Raw genomic sequence first — 23,005 nt, 5'->3', positions numbered from 1 at the left:
GATAATAATTACAAATATCTATTAATTAAATACCAATTATAATATTAATATTATCAAATGAAATTTCTTTATATTTATCACATAGATTTTGTAATTTCTGTGCATGCATATTACATAATGCAAATTCGTTCTAAACATAAAATGTAATAAATTTCATTTGGAATTTGAATATGTTGGACTAATAATATATAATATAATAAAAAGAAAGTATAAAGTATATCACCCTCGCCTTTAGTTTCAATAGAACAAAAAGTGATAATTTAGTCGTCTGCCTTTTATAATAATTATATACCGTAAAACGATATATAGCTGAACGAGCAATTGTTATTATCTTCAAAACATCCATCATCAATCACATATATCGATCATCGCTAATATAAACTTTATGAACTGATGTCACGAATGAAAATACTTAAATAAAATCGGGAATCGAATATTCCTCATTGATTGTCTTTTCTTTAAAAGAATTTAATTAACAATTCGCATCAAGTCGAATATCATACACTCAACAATCAACGCGTCCTCAATAATGTGCCATTGTGTCATGCCCATCACTAAATTCTTTAATATCAATTTTTTCTACATAAATACAATGTTTTAACACGAGACAATGCACAACGCAACTTATCTATGGCCGTAGCCATATGACGTAAGATTAACACTGCGAATGAGGTTATATTCTTGCTGAGTTGTAATGGATGAATATTATATATCATTAAAAGAGTATAAAAAAAATTAAAAAAAAATAAAAAAAAAAATAATTCATAATAATAATGATGTAGATCGTAATTTTTCGATAATATTAAGAGGGCTACTTATTATATTTAAGAAAAGAAAAAAAAAATCAGCAATGTACTTTGAAAATAAAAATTTTATAAAGTATATGAAATAATCTCTGCTTTAAAATATTTTAATCTAATCTAATCAAGATTTATTAAATATAGTTTAATTAAAATATTAAATTTACTGATCTATAAAATATTAAAAATTCTTAATGGAGTACAAATTTAATATTGATCATAAATTTACATAACTTTTCCTTGTAAAATTATAATTACTTGATTATATTTGCAGCTCTCACTATTAATAAGATTCTTTATAAAGCTAGAAATTATGGAAATAATGCTGATCGGTATATGTTATATTTGTAATTTATATTTTTTAAATGTGCAAATTAAATTATCATAAAATATCACGTTTTTCAGTACAATAAATAAAGATGCTTAAGATAAACATATTACCAATGAACAATTTTGCTTACCACTTTCATGTTTAAAAAATTATATTTTAATTTTATCACATTTAAATATACAATTTTATCATTTTAGTATGTATATAAAATTGAAAGAAGAAAAATATTTTATTAAAGACTAAATTCGTTTGTATATTTAATACTATTTAAATTCGCTATAATTGTCTCTAATAATTATATAAAGATGATAAGTTTTCTTATTAATAAAATCATAAATGATATACACTAAGGATGCATTAGAATATATTGAAATAACATTAAATGATTTTTATTGAAAATATTACAATTAAAAAATACAAATAGAAATATAGTGTATTTTATCTGTAACTATAACTGATAACATAAGAAAAAGGTCGTGCTTTTGATAAAACAGAGATTCACTTTATTATTAACAATATCAACATATTCAAAAATAAACTTTTAGTATTTTTAATAATATTTTTATAAAATATAAGTTTATTAAACTATCCATTAAATACTATTTTCTTACGTGGCGTATCACTTAGTTTACTATAAAAGGTCTACACATCAAATTTTATATTTGATATATAATGTGTGTACTGTAATGTTATCTTTATTTTATTTTAAACACTATCGCTATTATTGCGACTACTACTACTACTACTACTACTACTACTACTACTACTACTACTACTACTACTACTACTACTACTACTACTACTACTACTACTACTACTACTACTACTACTACTACTACTACTACTACTACTACTACTACTACTACTACTACTACTACTACTACTACTACTACTACTACTACTACTACTACTACTACTACTACTACTACTACTACTACTACTACTACTACTACTACTACTACTACTACTACTATTGCAAATAACTACTACAACTGCGGCTTACATCAAACTGATACTTTTTAGTTTGCGGGCAAATTGTTTGTAAAATACTTTATATAGAAAATTAATAATGCCAAGGTGATCGAAAAAATTCTAAAATTTAATTACTTCAATATGTTCCTAGAATATAACATTAAAAATAGAATATGCTTATTTTAAGAAATATTAACTCACTGCGTAATTTAAGCCATTGAGATCAGCATCCCCATTTTTTAACCACTCAACAAATTCCATGGCATTATCAGTAGGATCACCTTCTCCGTATGTAGCCAAACAAAAGATCGCTAAACTCTTATTTATTGTTTTTAAATTGATTAACTCTTCCTGAAATACAATACCATATTTTGTATTCTTTCAGTATGTTGATAATATTCGTAAGATTTTTTTCTTTTTAAACTAACCATGTCGCATTCTTCTGGATCGGCTACCATCCCTTTTAACTTGTAACGAATACCTTCTTTAGCCAATCGTCCGGCAAATTCTTCAGCGGTTCCAGTTTGACTGCCATAAAAGACAACGAGACTTCGACCAGACGTTTGAAGTTTTTTAATAAATGAATTTTCCGAGGGGGTTGATGCTGTGTACGATGATGGTCTGAATTAATAAAATTAAATCTTGTTTAATGAGTATTCGGATATTTGTTTGCGCATAAGCTACACCGCTTTTATCAAAAATACTAATACATCACTGTAAGTTTTGCATTGCATACTTGTCAAATAATGTATTTTCGTAACAAAAAAAAAAAAAAAAAAGAAAAAAAAATTCCATCGCTTAACAAAACGTACATCTTTACTATATTCACAAATTAAATTAACAGAATCAATGCTTCGCAAATTGTTTGCTTTGTCAATTAAATATCAAGAAAAATTAAAATGCAAAATTATAAAAGAAATATTTATGTTCGTCAATAATCCAAATAAATAAAATAACAAATATTATTAAATTAAAATTAATATTAAGAAATTATCTAATTTTGTTATATTTTACACAATAACATATCTAAAGATTTCTAAACAGCCGAAATGAACTACTAACATAATATAAACAATATTAAATGTTACTTATTTTTTAAATAAATTCATAATTATTTGGTACTTATAAGATAATTAAATTTTTTTTTTAATATTTTAATATCAATAAATTATCTTAAATTTATTTATTCCTTCCATTTATTGTTCAAATTTCTAACTTTTACGACTACCTACGACATAAATTAATATTTGCTAATAAATCATTATTTTTCTTTCTATTACTATTTTAATCATTAGATGATAAATAGAGTTATATAATGATATATATATATATATATATATATATGATGAATTATTTATATGAGATATGTAAGCTAAACTTGATTGATTGAAGTCAATTTCCATAAATTTATTAGACTGGCAATTCATTTGAAAAAAAAAGTAATTAAGAATAAATTTATTATTTTAAATAAATTAAACTTGCACATTGATCAAAACAGCCTATTATTTGATTTTCTATGAATTATTTGAAATTTATATGTCGAAATATTTCCTAAAAATTAATAGCATAATCAAATTCAAAGCCATACAACAAATTTGTCAAAGCAACATCAATAATTCCAATTAATTTAGGCAAATTTAAGCTTATGATTAATTTCATTGATTCACAAAATACGTCTTATAATATATTTATTTTACAAAAATAAGCAAAAATTGAATAATACTTATGTATTCAAAATACTTTCAAATTATGTTTGTTATTTGAAACTATTTATTTGTAAGTTATTATATATTACTTTATCATCGAATGAAAAATACATCAAATTTTTAGATTGAATAGAAAATTGTTAGAAAAATTTGTATTCCTATTTAACTAAAAAATATATTCTTAAGGACTATAGAGTTATATAATGAAAACATTTACTGTATAGTATAAGATGTATTGGCAAACGTATATTCTTCCTGCCGGTTCCACCTCATAATATACCAAATTACTGTAACTATTAGAGCTACTAATATTGCAATATCTAAGGTGCTAAACATTGATTCGTTCATGATCTTTGAATCGGTGATTCCAGGCATTTCAGGAGTGTCTGACATCCTCACGGCTTCCGGATGCGATAAATCTTCGCTCTAAAGTAATTGTAGAAAAAAAATTTTTTTAATTATAAAATAAGTTTTGATTATTCATTAATTATTTATATAAACTGTATTGAGTTAATAAATAAAAAAGAAGCTGTCATACTACTTTCTAATTAAAATAATAGACATTTATAATGCCAAGTAAAAAGATCATTCAGATTATGCTTTCACATTGTATTCTTAATTTTGAATCAATAAAATATCTTCGTGTCGATAAAACGCTGAGATCGATAATAAATTATATAATATAATATATAAAATAACCATAGAATTACATAACATATTTGATTATAATACAAACTAGATCATATTTTTAGACTAATTGAATTTAGATATAAAAAATTGATGTTAACATTCGAACTATTAAAACAAATATTTTTATATAAAAAAAATAATCAATTATTTGTTTAAATTATTATTAAATTATTTTTTATATTTTTATTTTTGAAGTAATATATTAATTATTTAATTAATAATTAGAATAAAAATTAATAAATCATTTCTATCATCATAGTTATATCAATTTTAATGAAACGTAAATAAATGTATTAGAACACTTTCGTTAAAAAGTAAGTACATTTAATATAAAAAATTCTATAAGTATTGATTTTTTTATATTCTACGGTATTTAGTATTCAACCAAATAATTTTACATTTATATTTATTAACAATAATTCTCCTTTAAAAATGTATCCAACTTAAACATTGCTTTGTATTTGAAAATGATACTATTTACTTTTGAACAAATAATCGCAAATTTTTACAAATCTGTTTTAAAATACATTAAAAAATAAATTATCTATTTGTGTGTATTACTATTTCATGTTTAAATACATGCTTTCTACATACCACGACAAAGTTTAAAATCAATAATATTACTAAAATGTATTCCATCCAGTATCAGGATTATACGCTCTTACGGTCGATGATAACATAAAGTTTGTTATCACGATTGTTAAACATTAAAATCAATTTTATTTCTAATTTTTATTCAATATGAACAATTTTTAAAAAATTGATGTAATCACTTATAATTAATAAATTATTATTATAAATCTTAATAATTTCAAATATTACTTGTGATAAACTATTTAACAACAAATTTGTTTAATCAAATATTAAACAAATTTTCTATTGTATTTTCGTGGGAAAGCAATCAAGTTTTGTGAAAGACTGATGAATCCGTCCTTTTAAAATTTAAAAACTATGGTTTTCTATTCTCCGACTCGACCATTTTTTCCTCTTATTCGTGTCTCTTTTTTTATTCGTATACCTTTTAGCGAATCAATAACTCAATTTTTATCACACTTTATATCTTTACGATGAGTTGATACATTCATCGAATACTATATAATAAAATATTATCGCATATAAAATATTTTCCATTTTATACATATAACCAGAATATTTACGTTTTGTTTTGCGTTCGATTAGTGCTTTTTAAATTAAAAAAAAAAAAAAAAATCGAGTACTAATTTCTTATTTCATTTAGCCTTACATTAAATTGCTTCTTGTTTCCTAAATCAAATAAAAACTTTCCTATTTTTTAAGTCGCGCTACATTTTTCGGATTCAAATTAATATTTATTTTATGATATCATTTCTAAACTTGAACTTTTTCGTTAATGGTTATTTTTACACAGGCATTTCTATATCAAAATTAAATTCGCTCGATGCATGTCTTTTTCCAACTTTTTTTACATTGACTTTATCTATAATTTTTAATTTTCCTTTATGTTTGTCCACGATGTATATATATATATATATATATATATATATATATATATATATATATATATATATACACATTATTTAACAACTTAGTAATTTAGTGTTTCACCACATCATAATATCGATTCTCTATATTTAAAAATGTAATATTTCCTTATCATAGTTCATTTTAAATTATCTAAAAGAAACGGGAGTAATATCTGGTAAAAAAAATAAAAGTTTACAATAATTAAATAGTAATACATGTAATTTAAATGAATTACCTTTATCAATTTAAGTATGATATATACAAAATAAATATAATCGATATTGTATTAAAAATATCGTTATTCTTATTATTATTATAAGGTGTAAAAAGTTCATAAAAATCGTGATAACTTGGAATTGTTATATATGCACAGACGCACACGCGCACACATGTATTTTTAAATATTAAATTCTGACATCAAAGCGAAGATACTTTTTACTCAAAATGGCATGATGTATAAATTTATGTTTATACTCGTGCATGTGACTATATTTCTCTAACACCATAAAAATATAAATAAAATATAAAGCTCACAATGAAAGCACTTAAAGTCGAATGAAAAGAAACAGTCTCGAGCACGAAAGGAAAATGACGTCGTTACACTATGGAAAATTCGTTGACATAAGAATGCGCGTGTGAATATGTCGATTATAAATGCATGGCGTTCGTCGCACCATGGAGATGAAATTTAAGTACTATACTGAGGTAGTCATTCGAAATTCCAGACAAGCCACCACACATTTTAAGAAAATAAAAGAAAGGAGAAAGGAGAAAACCGGTGTTGATGAAAACCGGTATTTCGCCATTATCAAACAAAAGAGATTAAATTATCCATAAATGTTAATATAGAATGGATGAAAAATAATGATGACTTTACTATTAAATACATCTACGTAACATTGTTAAATAAGATGTGATTATTTTATATTAATAAATACATAATACAGTAATTGTATATTTACACTATTTTATGTTTGCACCGATAAAATTCTAAAGCTTTTATTTTATACTATAATTCTTCAACGATTTAGATAAGCTAAGCTACATGGAATTGTCAAGTACGTGAAATTTTTAGTTACAATACGTTATGTAGCCATTAAATATTTAAGTCAATGAAAGATCTCTATTATCTTACAATCTTTAATAATATGTATAATATGTTTAAACAAATGTGAAAAATGAAAATATTAGGATACACACACACACGCACGCGCACGCACACACACGCACACACACACCACATATATATATATATATATATATATATATATATAGAGAGAGAGAGAGAGAGAGAGAGAGAGAGAGAGGATCAGAAGTCACATCAAAAATTAAAAACTTTTAATACCACTGTTGCTCAAATAATCTTTATTGATATTTAATATAATTATCAATGAGTTCAATTTCTAATGTAATAATTTATTACTATTTATCCATTCGAGTATTTAAATATTTGATGGACATCTAGACGATAATCATTGAAATAATAGTCTTTTCAAAATTACATCCAATACTCTTTTCTTACAAGTTACAAGATTTATACAACGATAAAAGAGTATTTTTTACAGTTAGAAAGTTATAGAACTTTGAATATTAGATTTTATTTTTATCATTTTATATGTTACTTTTTTTTGCTATTAAAGTAATTCTTGAAATATTGCATAAGTAATCTTCACTGTATCAATAAATCCTTGATAATAATTTTGTTCAATTAATGACAGGCGTAGCTATACGTATTCTCATTTTCTATTTAAATTGGCGTTTCTAAACTGAATGGTAAACAAAAGTAACAAATAAAAATTTCATACGGAAAATACACGATATTAATGATGATTTAAATTAATATTCAGCTATTTGATTATTATTTATGAAAATATTGAGTACAAATATGTGAACTTAAATATATATATATATATATTATAATATATATTATATATATATATGTGTATATATATATTTATATATATATATATATATATATATATATATATATATATATAATGATAAATACAATTTTAAAAACAAATAATAGAAGATTATTTAAGATAATAATATTAAATATTGTAAGAGTTAAATATGCATCTATTTTTTATCGCAAAAGTTTATTTAATTCAAATATTACAGATTTAATCATTTTTCTAACAAATTATTTAAAAATATTTCACAATAATAGGAAATTTTCATTTAATAGAAAAGTTTATAAATAATACTTAAATATAAGTGAAAATTTTTCTGTTTACTAATCTAATTAATTATTCATTTATTATTTATAGTTATAATTATAGTTGTATCTTTTATATTATTAATTAGGCACCCTAAGAAGCGAATACATAAGTAATAATTTATTATTTATATTAGAATATTAGATTATATTAGAATATTCTACTAAATTAGATTAAATATATAAATATAAATTATATAATATCGTAAGAATTTAAAAAATTTCTAATAATTTAGATATTAATCTGAAGGTGATTACAAATTTGAGGATTTGAATGTGTTTAATTTTTTTATGAAGTTTTGTATAAAACTATAATACTTTATAAACTTTCATTATTGTATCTGTTTTTGTATTTGTTTTTGTATTATTGTATTTGTTTCTATAACGTAAGAAATAGTGCATCGATTAGTCATTAATAAAATTTTTTTTTTAAATATTGTTGGTTAAATACGTTTACAAAAATTTCCTGTAAAATATTACTTGTGCAAGAAAGAATTAAAGTTGAAAAAGTACTAATCATATTATTGGACAAGCTCATATTATTAGAATGTTCCTATTAAAAATTAATTTTTATTTGTGTTAAAAAGAAACGTTTTTATGTTTTTATTCATGATATAAGGAATAATTCGTAAAATCTGCATATATCACTTTAAATGTAATCAATATATTGTTATTATGAATTCTAGATATTTCCTAATTAGCTATTACTAAAATATTATTTCAATGTGTTATTTTACTTAATTACAGATGGTAATAATAATTAGAAAAATTTAAAGTACACTAGTTTTGAAGACTTTATTGCGAATATGTAGTTTTGCGACTAATATTATATTTAACATCAATATTTTTATGTTTATTTTGACAATTTAACATAAGGCCAGATAACATAATATAACTATCCAATAATTAACAGTTTATTCACACTGATCATTAATCATTAATCATTAATTATCCATAAAGTTTTGATATTGTTTAATACAACTAATACAGAAAAAAGAAAACCAGCTGAGCATTTTTAATATATTTTAATTATTAAGAATTTTAAATATTTTACAAATATTAAATTTTATTCAATAATTAAATTTTAAATACATAATTTAATTTTAAATATACATTTCAATTTCTATTCTAACATAAATCACATTAATTCTTGGATCAATTCTTCGCAGAACTCACATTATATATATAAACTAGAAAATATTTATATATTTGTTTGTGTGTACGCGCCAACATGCGTTCGAATATACAATTGTAATTTCAATTTCTATATTAAATTAAACTTTATAAAGTTGATCGTTTATATATATATATATATATATATATATATATATATATATTACAATATAACTAAGTAAATATTTGATATGTCTAATACTTTAAAAAATAATTTAAATTATAACCTATACAGATTTATTTATATAAGAAATATATTAAAAACAAAAATACATACAAATCAATAATATACAAATTAAAAATATATATATCAAGGTACTCTTGTTTACGTTTCTATAGATATGAAATAATTTAATAATAATTTATTTTCATTATCAGATTAGTTGATGATTTAAATAATTTTAATAAATTTACTTTTAAACTATAATAATTGCTACGTATTATATTTAAATAATTAAGATAAATGAAAAAAAACAATGTATTAAATGGAGATCTTATTGTAATAGAAAATCGATTGTCCTATAAACGACCTTTATGTATTAAATATTTCATAAAGCTGAAAGTAAAAAGATTTATAAACTGTTATGTCAAATCTTTTTATTTATATTTGTTAATAAGTTCATACATTACTTTTAAATATCATTTATGATTTAACCTAATAAACAAATTATTAATATTGTAATTACTTGTGTAGTGTATAAATAAACTGTCGTCAAACTTAGAAACAAACATAAAACAATTAATCATATTTGAAAATATAAACAATAAATTTAATTTTCTTCGTTTAACTTTCACTCAAAAAACCAAACAATAAATATATTACTAATTTAAAATTATTAAATATAATATAAATTATTTTAAACGAAGGTAAACAAAAATATTAATAATTTTTTTAACATAATAAATGTAATAGAATAGATGGATGAATAATAAATAGATGTAAAAGGAATGATTAATGAAATAAAAATATCTGTTTAAAAAAAAAATTTATATATATAATATACTAAATATACCACACATTTTTCCTATTGAATAATTTAATACATTCTGTTATAAGAAAAATATTACATCGTCATCAATGTAAAATGAATGTGTAAGCTGAAGAAGAAAATGAGATATAACTGTGCAGATATTCAATATTGACTACAAACTGTAGAGTAGTCAATTAAAATCTTAATTAAAATTTTCAATAAGTATTATTAAAAAAAAAGTGAAAATTTGTATATAATTTTCAGAAAATTGTTCATGGTATAACTATGATTATATTACGAGTTCGTCTGTTTGCATACTGAAACATTAATATTTCAAATTTTAAGATAAATGTACTAAAATATGCTTTTTTTCCAATATCCCAGAATACAAATTATTTAATTATAAATAATAAATTTTTGTTAAAAAATTTCAATATCGATTTTGATTGTCAAAAAATGATTCCTTACAATTTCAACCATTCATATTAAATATTTTGGAGACCTATGCATTTATTATTCGAAAATTCAAGAGATTTTTTATACGATGCTTTAATTATTAATTTATTTTAAAGATAAATGTTGAATTAAAAGAATCCTATTTTTTATTTAAAAAAAAAAAACAAATTCTTTTCTTAGAGATTTTCAAATAATTATTCCTACATTATAGAATTTTATTAAAACTAAACTATTATTCGATACAACAATTAATAAGAAATGTAAACAATCACTTTATTATTTTATATTTGAATTAGAAACTTTCTACTCAAGCAAAAAAAAATTCAGCATGATTTCAGATTTTTCAAATTTTCATTATTTAATTTAACCTTGCCTTACAAATAAACAGTAAATAATCAAAATATGAGAAAAATATTATAAACAAGCGTATTATTTACAAATTTATTTCAGTTCTAAAATTTTTAATAGTTCAGTATTGTGTAAATAATCTTAAAGTATACATCATAAATGGAGCCTTTAGTCATTTTTGTTTTCTCATCGTATAATAAAATCTGTAATTATTTAGAAATTATTCAGAGACTGTTATTCAAAGTAATAAATTTGACATGAGAGTTTTTACAAATGTTTGAACATTCTTCCAATAATAAAATATCTAATATTCAAACATATCATCGTAGAATCTAACCTTTCATCAATTATATCATTAAATTACTTTATAATTATGAAAATGATCGCTAGTAATTTTTTATTCCAAGTACATCATGATGTATGATTTAATTTTTGCATGATTTAATTCTTCATAATTCAATTAATTAATTTATAGTTAAAAGCGTATTCAATATTAAAACGATAACAAATTGAAAAATATTTATTGGCTAGATTTTAAAAAGAAATGTTACATATTATTGAAAAATAAAATAAATGATGCTTATATATTTATCAGATTATTTGGTGTATAATATTTCTTAATATTTTTATAAGGAAATGTTAAATTGTTATTTACAAATAATTATTTAAATTACTACACCGTACAAATAAAAAACAAATATTAAAAAATAACAATAGATTTGACACAAGAAAATATGTATTCATTAGTAGCTTTTATTATTTTTAATAATGTATATGTGTAGAATAATCAGTAAAATATAATGTAATAGTTATTTTATAGTTTTAATATTAAATGCAGTTAAAATAAGTTTTCTGTAAATAAATTGAATACCTAACTATAAATATATAATGCATATTAAAAATGCAATTAAGTAACTATTATTTTTTACAAATGCGAATAATTTATAATGTATTTAAAATTGCATTTGTACGTTCAAATTATAAGATCTTTTTATCAGTATAATGATAACGTCTATGTCAAAAATATACCAAAATAAAGATATTTAAAATTTATTTAATCCGATTTAAGATTCTGTACATTTGCATCTGTGCGTGTGTGCGTGTGCGCGTGTGTGTGTGCGCGCGCGCGCGTATGCATATATATAATTCCAGCAAAAATAATTTGTAAAAATAAAAAAAAAATGCTAATGATAAAACTGCTTTAATCAATTATAAATATTGCAGTGCAATATACGTTGCCTTTACAATTAAATTAAGATTATATTGAATTGAGACTATATTATAAATATATTTAATAAATATATTTCATTTAATGAAATAAATAAATGCTACAAAATTTTTAATTTATTATTTATAACTCAATATGGATTTTTAATTTAATTTAATTTAATAAAAATTAAAATGATCAAATTTTCTAACTGTTTTTATTGCACAATTTAACTATTTATATTTTATTTGTTATATTTGTTTGTTTATTTGTTATATATATATATATAACAAATAAACAAATATATTTATATATATATATATATAACAAATAAACAAATATATTTATATATATATATATATAACAAATAAACAAATATATTACACATTCATTATTGTATAAAACAAACTAGCATTCAATTCACAGAGATAAATTTCCGGAAACTTCTAAATAATAATAATCAAATCAAAATATACAAACATTATAAATATATAAATATTTATGTATGTACATATACATAATCGATCTGTTTTTAATGAGCTTGCTTAGTCAAAGAATACAAACAGTGCAAGTTATTTATAATATACTTGTATCATAGTTCAATATTCAATCTACTTTATATATAATAAAACTATCGTAAGTGCAATGGATAAATACTTCAAATTATTGTAACTAACGAGAGATACATATTTTTCGAGTTTACAATTTTGTATATTTAATATTGATTTAATTCCTACATAAAAGTAATTGACAATATAAGTTATTATTATATAGTAATATAAATAAATTATAATAAAAAAATGCAACATGTATCTTAATATGTAAAGATGTAAGATCATTCATCCTACGTACAAAAGCTAAAACTAACCTTATCTTACTTTAGGTTATAATGAGTCGTAGTTTGATTAAATCATCTTGATTTGTATATATGAATGTTAATGATGCGATATTAGTATTGTATATATATATTTGTTAGTATCTATCACATGACAATCATTATTGCAATTGCGGCTAAAATGAACATAATTTTATCAAGCTTATTTAATTACGAAATGATTAATATCCTGTATAGTACTGTAAAAAAAGCTACTTGATAAATAGATATTAACAAAATATATAAATTAAATTTAAACATAATATGAAATTATTGTTAAATATTTAATATTTAAATATTATTGGAGATTAAATGAATAAATATGAAGATATTAAAAACAATAATAGTAACAATAATAATAATCATAATAATCATCGCCATAGTAATAATAATAATAATAATAATAATAATAATAATAATAATAATAATAATAATAATAATAATAATAATGTAATGGAAATAATATAATTGATCGTCAATTTATAAAATAAAATTATGTAACATCAATAATTGTGTATCGTAACTATAATTTTAAGATGTAGTACGTAGAATAATGTGATTGAAAGTTGACACAACTTTATATGAAAATTATAGAAGCAGCATCGAGTATTTAGCGTGAGAACAAATGCGAGAATACCGATTGCAAAAGTGAATTTTCAGCAATAGCGTGCGCGATCGTCGAAGAATAAAATGTTATAGTTATGCTGAAAACTTCCAGCGAGTATTTCTAGCTTACGAAGAAGTTGAAGAAAAGCGTCGATATCTTCGTAAACATATATTATTTTATAACGATACGTAGTTATTACAATTGTGGCTTTTTGAAACGCAGAAAGGGCAAAATTAGTACCGAATTCGCTAGCCAATAATGGAAACAAATAGCTACCCGTACATCATTTAATAATAATCGAAAATGATAGAATTTCATGAGAAATGACAAATGAAAAGATTGATAAATACGCAGATGGTGTTATGGTCGGATTTAAAATCAATGTTATTTCTGTAAAAATATAATGCTCTCAGTTACTTTGAGTTAGTTTCGAGAGATTAAACAAATAATGCTCTAAAAAGGTAATAGAATGTTAAAATATTAATTTGTCATGAAATGGCTCCGGCAATAATAATGAATGTAAGTACTTACGATAAAACTCATGATTTCTCCTGCTAATATACAAACTATTAGATATATATAGATATATAATCTTCTGTTGCTAATATTCCAAAGTACGAGCTCGTTCTCTTCTCTCGCGAACTAAGTTTCACACTGTGAGTCACAGCACACTGACTTTTTCTCAATGCCGAGAATAATAAATGCGAGTCGTGAGAGCTTCTAACCGGTAAAACGGCCACGACGACTCAAGAGAGCATCGATTGTGACCGGGGGACAAGATGTCTAGGGATTAAATCAGGCGGATCAACGACGTCGATGCTGCACACGTGTCTGGCAAAGTGTGCAGGGAGAGCGCGGAAAAACGTGTTGCGCCAGTTGGAGTAAACGTACCTGCAAACACATCGGAGTGTAAACGGTCTGCTATAGCGTAACCATGTGTGTGATGCCTCTGTGCGCGCATACGTGCGTAAATGCATGCTTGCGCGTATGGATGAATGTATGAAGAGACGAATCGTCGCGTCGACGGGCAAGTCGGAGGGGGGTGAGAGCGAGGGGGAAGGATAGGGTAGGGAGCGAGTGGCGAGGAGACCGCGATAAGGATTGACAAGGAGCGAAATGGGAAGGGGAAAGAAGAGGGGCAGCTAACACTCATCGTGAAATTGAACATTTTTGCGACGACGCGAGTGACCGTTGAATGGACAAACGAACGAGTCATGCGGCTCTGCGTCTCATTTCTGCGTAACGTCGACGCGTCGCTGGATAAACGTCGGTTGTGCCGTAGTAATGCTCAGTCATTGCACGTGCGATTTTTTTAAATTGGAAGATCGTAAGCCCCTAGCATGCTCAGCATCAGAATAGTCAATTACACGGCACGCGTTACTGTACGTTTCGGATCACTTTTACAATTGTTCTTTTCCTCGTCATTTTCTTTAATGAAAGACTCATCATCACGCCACGTGTCACTCAACCAACCTGATTTTTGTCATACGAAGGCTTGGTTTTCTTACTTCCGATTATTGTGCTACGAACGATAAGTTTATCTAATAGGCTTTTAAGTGATTTATTAAGAATACTTAGTCCAGTCACATTTTTAAAATATTTAGTTCGCGATGATATTCCTATGAACTTGGAATGTATTCTAAATTTTATGAGAATAAGATTTCGTATTTCATGGTTCGACAAATATAAATTGACTTTAACTAAATATTAATTATTTACTCTAATATACACGATATCAATTTATCCCAACAAAACCTTTTCACTTTTTATCATAAAATTTATACTGGGAAAAGTATTTTTATTTATTATGATTACCATAAATTCTGTATGTGTCAAGGTGTTCGGTGAACTTTCAAGGTTATTGACAACAAATAAACGTATTAAAACACATGAATATAAAGAAACTACATATTAGCCTCAAGTTGGAGATAATTATTTTTTAACATTTCCCATTCATTTTTCTTCATTGTTATTATTATTATTATTATTATTATTACTATTGTTAAACCGTTAAGTTTTTTCACGTAGTAAAACAGTCGTCATTATTACTGACTTTATTAATTGACAATCGTAGATACAATATTAGCATATAATTAATTATTTATATATTTATAATTTTAAGACATTGTATATCTTATTCAAAATGTACTTATCTACAGCTAAATAACAGAATAAATAATTTAAATGTATAGAAATGAAAAGAAAAGCAAAAACTTTATTACTGACATAGTTTTCTAACATTGTATTATAATAATATGGAAATATTTTATTTTTCAACTTATTTTTAATTTTGTTGAGGATATTTATTTAAAAAAATAACTTAATTAATGAATATATATACGGAATATTTATAATAATAATAATAATAATAATAATAATAGTATATTTTAAATCATTAAATTTTTAACTATAAAAATTAAATTACCCTGATTACCATAATTGAAATTTACTTATATGTATATGAATTAATTAATAATTAGTTTTAACATTATAAATAAACCGATTTAATTTTTATGGCATTTTTTATAAAAGGTTAAAGAAGTAAAATGATTTATTTCATAACTAATAATTTCAATTTCAATGATGATTAATTCGACATTTACAAAATTCCCATAATTAATTCATTTCACATTGTAGATTCCAAATTCAGTAATAATTTTTATAATTTTGTCTCTTTAATGCATTATTTAAAATAATTTTGTCATCAAATATCAATAAAATATTAAATAATATATAAATAAAATTATATATAAATTACAATTAATATCGCATATTTAATTATAAATATGAAATGGAAGAATTATGTATTAAATGGGTGAAATTATCCTTTTACAGTGGAAAAAGTATTACAAAAGATACTTAAGTAGTAATGTAAAAATTTTAATAATATCACTGTGAATTAATGATGTAAGAAAATTAGTTTAAAAAAAATGCTAATGATTATCTTCAATTATTAAATTCACCGAATACAAATTTGAGTTAAGAAAATATGAAAATTGAAAAAATTGAACTTAAATTCAATCGAATACCTTACATAATTCGATAGAGAAATACACTGGCATTACTATGCGTAGCAATAGTGAGAAAGCAGTTGCCTACGTGACAAAATCATAAGTAAATTGAAAAAGAATATATTACAATAATGTACTTCTTTTGAACCACTTATATAAAGTTTGAATGCATATAAAATAAGTGTTTTATTGAATCGATGTTTTAATGACAATAATAATTAATTACGTTTACAATACTTACAATGAAATAGAAAATATAATTGCTAAAGTAATTTAATCTTTTTTTTTATCATCTTTTAAAAGGAAACAAATGTTCATATTATTATATAAGTGAAAATTTAAAATTTGCAGAAAATATACTATGTTAATCTAGCTTGTATTCGTTAGGCTAATAACACCGTTATACATGACCTGTTCAATTATTAAAATTATAATCGAATTGCCAACACTGATCAATAACCTCTATATTGAAAAATACATAGAAGATATATAAAAACTGGGTGAGAACGTTGAGTTGAGACTTTAATTAACGGATTTATTATACATTGTTGCTATTGTCAACAATTTAATTAATATATTATATATAAATTCTAATTAATGAAATAATGAAATGTTTATAATTAATGAAATAATGAAATGTTTTTTAAAAAAAAAAAAAAAAAAAAAAAAAAAACTTAATAATATAATTAACTTTTCAATATTATATGTAAATACTGTAAGTGTATTAAATCATACTTTATAAACAATTAAAGATAAAGATTCATATATTTGTATCATAGAACGTTAATTGTTTTAAACACTAGCTATGATTAATTAATATCTTAACAGACATTAATATTAAAATCTTATATATAATAATATAAGAATAGAAATTGAAAGAAATAGAAAGAATAGAAACAAACAGAATTGAACAAGTGAGTGCTTTGTACATTAAAATATGCATTAATTTCTAAAGTCTCCAATGTTAATAAAATATTAACGTAAACAATTAGAGAACTTGAATATTTATTTAATAAAATTAAATATATCCATAAATATTGTTTTATAGATAAACATACCAAAAATAATTATTTTCACATATACTCTTAAAATTCACACTTTAAAAGATAAATACAAAATGTTTAACTTTCTGATGCATTATTTTCAGTTTTACAGCTAAGTCTACATTTATAAATTTCATTTTATATAAAATAAATGGAATAAATTTTCTTTACAAATGTTTCATATATTTATTACATGATGTACAAGCAATTGTAGGATAACTATTATATATATATATATAATATATATATAGCTATAAATACCTATATACTGGATAATTTTCGTATTTCACAAGTTTTTCTGCAAACACATCGCCTGCTATATAAATTTGAATAAAAAACACAAAATTAAAATAAATATTGACTTACACATTTGCCATTGCAAATTTAAAGGATACTTATTTCGACAGATACACATCTGTATTTAGGAACATTTAAAGTGCTTATAGCAAAAAAAATTCCCTCTACAATTACTCTTTAATAACACATATTTGTATAATATTATATTAGATTTAATAGAGATATTAGAAAATAAAATATTGAATAATCGAAACAATTTAAATGGAATTTTTAATTCAAAAGATATCGTTAAAAAAAAAGTTATAAATTCATTTTGTTAATTTCATTATTCGAATGTAAATTACGATATTAGTACGATATTAATACGATTGAAAAATTAATATTATAAGAATTTAAACATTTCTAAATTAATGGTTATAAATAATGTATACGTAATATAAAACATATATTTTATATCATGATTTTCGTTTAATAATATATATATATAATGCATCGTGATATTTGCATTTAATAGCAATTTAATTACATAAAATAAATTTTAGTCAACGTACTACATAATATTAAAAATGCAGACATTTTTATAATAATTGACAGGGAATGAATTATCAAATAGAATGGATTTGTATTGTCGTATGTATTGTCTTCTAATTCCTTAAAAATCTATAATAGCGTAAAAGAATTGTACCCTTAAAATATCAGGCACATTCATTTTATTATTCGAAACAAAGTCGCATAATAATCTCGTGAACATAATGAAAAATTTAATATTAAAATAATTTAATATTCATATTTTTTGACATCGAAGATATAATGTTAAACAAAATATTGTTCTAAATTTCAAGAGTGAAATTTTTTTAGAAATAGTTAACATTATTTATTGTAGGTATTTTACGTTTTGTTGACTCCGCATAACATAACTTTTTCATTAGCAATAGTAAGACTGCGAGCAAAAATTATTTTGAAGTTTCCAATCTTTCAGTCCCGCTAAATCCTACAAAGTCATGGAATGTTGAAATTGTAGACGATGCAAGTATTTACGGTCGCACTTTATTCATATGTATACACTATACACATGTATGCATATGATTAATCATGTTGAATGGTTATTTCCGAGCCAATGTTTAATAAAACATTTGTAACATTATTTGAATATTATATAAAAAATGTAATAATTAATAATAAATAAACTTTCTTTAATGTTTAAACCTCCTTCCTCATCCCATAAATATAGGTGGGTGAATTATGGATGAAAAAATTTTTTTTTTAACAAGTGTTTTAGTCTTGTTTATTCATTATATATATATATAATATTGATAAATTATTATTTTTGATTCTAGGTGGGTATAATATAGAAATCTTATAAGATAACACGAGAAGAAAAATACACTTAGAATGTTTTGAAAATATTCATCTGATTCTGAAGTTTATACTCATGTTCATTGTCTGTAGATACGTAGCCTTTGAGCAGAACAATAACCGCGAAAAAACACGTGATATATTATCGGTATAAAAAAATCTTTAGATATACTATTACAAGAAAAATTCTTTCCCTGTATAAATAATATTTTGTTTAATACGTTATAAGGCATTTAGTATAAATAATGAAAAGACGAATAACCGACGTGTATGAATCATTCTATTGATAATTTCGAATTAAGAATTTGAATTAAAAAATTAACAAAATATTCTCTTACTTATTAATCAAACCCTTTTGTGTTTATTCAATAAAAATACAAATTAACATTGTCTGCAGATCATATCATATTAAATAATCTAACCTTTGCCACCATTATTTTCATTTCTCAAAACTTATGCTCTTAACTCTATTATTCGACTTACAAACTAAATGATAAAACTTTCAATTTTTATTTAAAAAAATTGAATTACTACACATAATAAAAAAATTATTCGAATTACAAAATCATAACCATACATACTTGAAAAATTGGATGATTAATAAATTATTATTTTAATATATTTAAAGATATTATCAGTATTTGTGTACTCAAGAAATTTAATATTTGTAGAATTATAAAAATGAAACTCACTTAAAAATTTAATAAAAATATAAAATACAGACAAAATTCAAGATAAATTGAATCGCAGAAATCAACAAAGTGATTTAGTCGATTTTACAATGTCAATTAAAGGAATATTTTATTTTGTTGTCATATCTTAAATTTCAATAAACATTATAATAACGTAAATATGTGATTTACAATATTTATCTTATCAAGCTAATATACTTGTAAAGTAACCAAATTAATCATTTTTTAAATGCTATAATTAAATAATTATAGAATTATTAATTATAGAAAGGATAAACTTTACTAATATATGATAATTTTATATAATATTAAATTAATATTATATTATATAATAAATGCATTATGTTATATAAGATTCAATGATAATACATTCTTAACTCTTAAGCTAAATCATGAAACGATAATAATAATAGAATTATAACTAATAACAACATTAATATTATATTATATAATGTGATTTTATAAAAATACATTCTTTGGTCTTAAAATAAACAATGAAACGATAATAACAATGCAATTTTATACTAAAATAAATAGAAACATTTTCCTAAAGATATTAGAAAAATTTTTACGATATAACTTTTAAATAAGTTCTTCGTGAAGAATATAAAATAATTTATTAATTTTTATTCAATTTAATCAGAATCAATGAAAAAGACTTTTATTTATTGAATTAAAAATTACTTTGATCATTTTGAATAATAATTTTTATATAATATAATTAATTGATTATTATACATTTAAAATTTTATACTATTTGTTTTTATACTAATTTGCTACTCAGTAAAAATATTATATTGAAGTTACTAAAGATTTATATAATTATACATTATTTTGCTGCATAAACTTTGTTTTTTATCTAAACACACGTTAAGCTAATACCAGATTTTTTTTACTTACGATTTATATTTATTCATATGAATACAACCAGCTTAGTCAACAAAATTATTAATATTATATATAACTAGAATAGCAATCAATAAAAAAATATCACGACGGTTTGTTCTAAACAAATAACAAATTACATTAAAATATAATTATGAATAAATTAAGAGAGCATTCATTAAAGAAATAACAATATTTTTATTTTAGTAGAAATAAGATCTCCAAATATTTCAATTATGGTATTTTAAACATGTCAATCTATACTGATTAATGACAATTTTCGTAAAAGAAAATATACTGATATCATTTTATTTGAATTTAATAAATAACAAATAATAAAGCTATATATATATACGTATATACATATGTACAATCCTAGTTAATAAAAACATTATGTAGCCACTTAATTCGAAATTGAGTCAATAACGTCAAATTTATTTTAGATAATTATACATATATATATATATATATATATATATATATACGTATATACACATGTACAATCCTAGTTAATAAAAACTTTATGTAACCACTTAAATCGAAACTACATATATATTATATATAACTAACAAACGTATTTATCTTCGTATTAAATATTATATTATCTTATATTTTCATTAAATTCAATTTATAATTTTACTTGCTTATCACAATTATAAATTAACAAAATTGATAAACTAAATATAAATCCATTTCCTTATTTTAAAAATATGAATATATAAAAATATTATTTTTGCTTAATAAAAATATAATTAACAAATAATTTATTAAGCATCACTTTAAATATATTAATTCATTCATATGTTAAATAAATAGTTCTTTATTTGTATTAAAATATACATTAAGTACATGATAAAATATCTTTTCAAAATCATTCAAAATAAATAAATGCATTGTAATTACGTTGTACTGATATACTTCCTGAAATTTTTAATAATACAAATCATTTTATCAATAATTTACATTAAGTGTATTATAAGATTATATGACGATGCCATAATGTAATATTAAATTATGGATGCACTGGATTAAAGAATTATCTACATATATTAAAATTTATGTTATTAAAAAAAATAATACAATTATATTCTTGGAAACATTATTTATTGCGAAAAATTATTATTTCAAATTCGTGAAAATGTTTAATAATTACAGTAATTTAAAGCACAATTCTGTTCTACTAAAAAATTATCAAATTTAAATATTGCATGATATGCCAATTTGAAGTTCTTCTTAATGTGATGATGTCAAGCGTGTATTACGTAATTAAGTTTTAGAGAATTAATTGATAAATTAACATTAAAACAATCTAATAGTAGTGTGAAGATATCAATGTTCTTGACATTCTTACAACTTAAAATGTGTAAAATCTGTAACTCTCATATGTACTAAAGTAATTTTTTATATATTTCATTATAAATAATACGTATTTATAAAATATAGTTTTATTTTTCAAAATAAAACAATAAAGTATAACGTGTTAAGAAAAATTGTAATGCATATAAAAAATTTAAACTGAGCTCCTACAATATTTTTATTAGTAAAAAACTTTCTTTAAAAATGTTTCATTATATCAAACTTGTAACTGAAATCTGAAGATCAAAAGATTAGTATTCAATAGTACGATTACATATATTCTTAAAAATCTTACCCATGCTACTGAAGCTGTATTTGTAAGAGACGTATCTCTATATTTGGAAAAATGAGATTTTTATCAGAAAATTTACAAATGTGTAATAAGTATATTTACTTTTAAGTCATTTAAAATTTAAGTCTTTTGTATTTATTCTTAAAGAACTACAATGACTGGTACTGTAGAAAAATATGTTCTTTAAATATTTTGTGGCTTATAAATAGCTTTTTGG

At 22.1% G+C, this 23,005-nt stretch overlaps 1 protein-coding gene across 3 annotated transcripts in view; it reads right to left on the bottom strand.

Annotated features, from left to right (window-relative positions):
* The window catches only part of Cpr (Cytochrome P450 reductase), a 28,506-nt gene that overhangs the window by 3,408 nt on the left and 2,093 nt on the right, over nucleotides 1-23,005 (bottom strand). The window contains exons 1-4 of one of the 3 annotated variants that reach the window (XM_011498440.1): nucleotides 14,388-14,416; nucleotides 4,027-4,235; nucleotides 2,532-2,724; nucleotides 2,305-2,454 (exon numbers count right to left, since the gene is read on the bottom strand). In XM_011498440.1, coding sequence (XP_011496742.1) covers nucleotides 2,305-2,454; nucleotides 2,532-2,724; nucleotides 4,027-4,235; nucleotides 14,388-14,399 — 564 coding nt within the window. In that variant the 5' untranslated portion in view covers nucleotides 14,400-14,416. Of the gene's footprint in view, nucleotides 1-229; nucleotides 434-2,304; nucleotides 2,455-2,531; nucleotides 2,725-4,026; nucleotides 4,236-14,387; nucleotides 14,417-23,005 lie in introns of those variants that run through there. The other 2 variants (XM_011498441.1, XM_011498442.1) reach the window with 2 other exon arrangements.

The sequence above is a fragment of the Ceratosolen solmsi genome, unplaced genomic scaffold (assembly GCF_000503995.2).
Source record: "Ceratosolen solmsi marchali unplaced genomic scaffold, CerSol_1.0 scaffold30, whole genome shotgun sequence".
NCBI lineage: Eukaryota > Metazoa > Arthropoda > Insecta > Hymenoptera > Agaonidae > Ceratosolen > Ceratosolen solmsi.
This window is presented reverse-complemented; position numbering and strand designations above follow the sequence as displayed.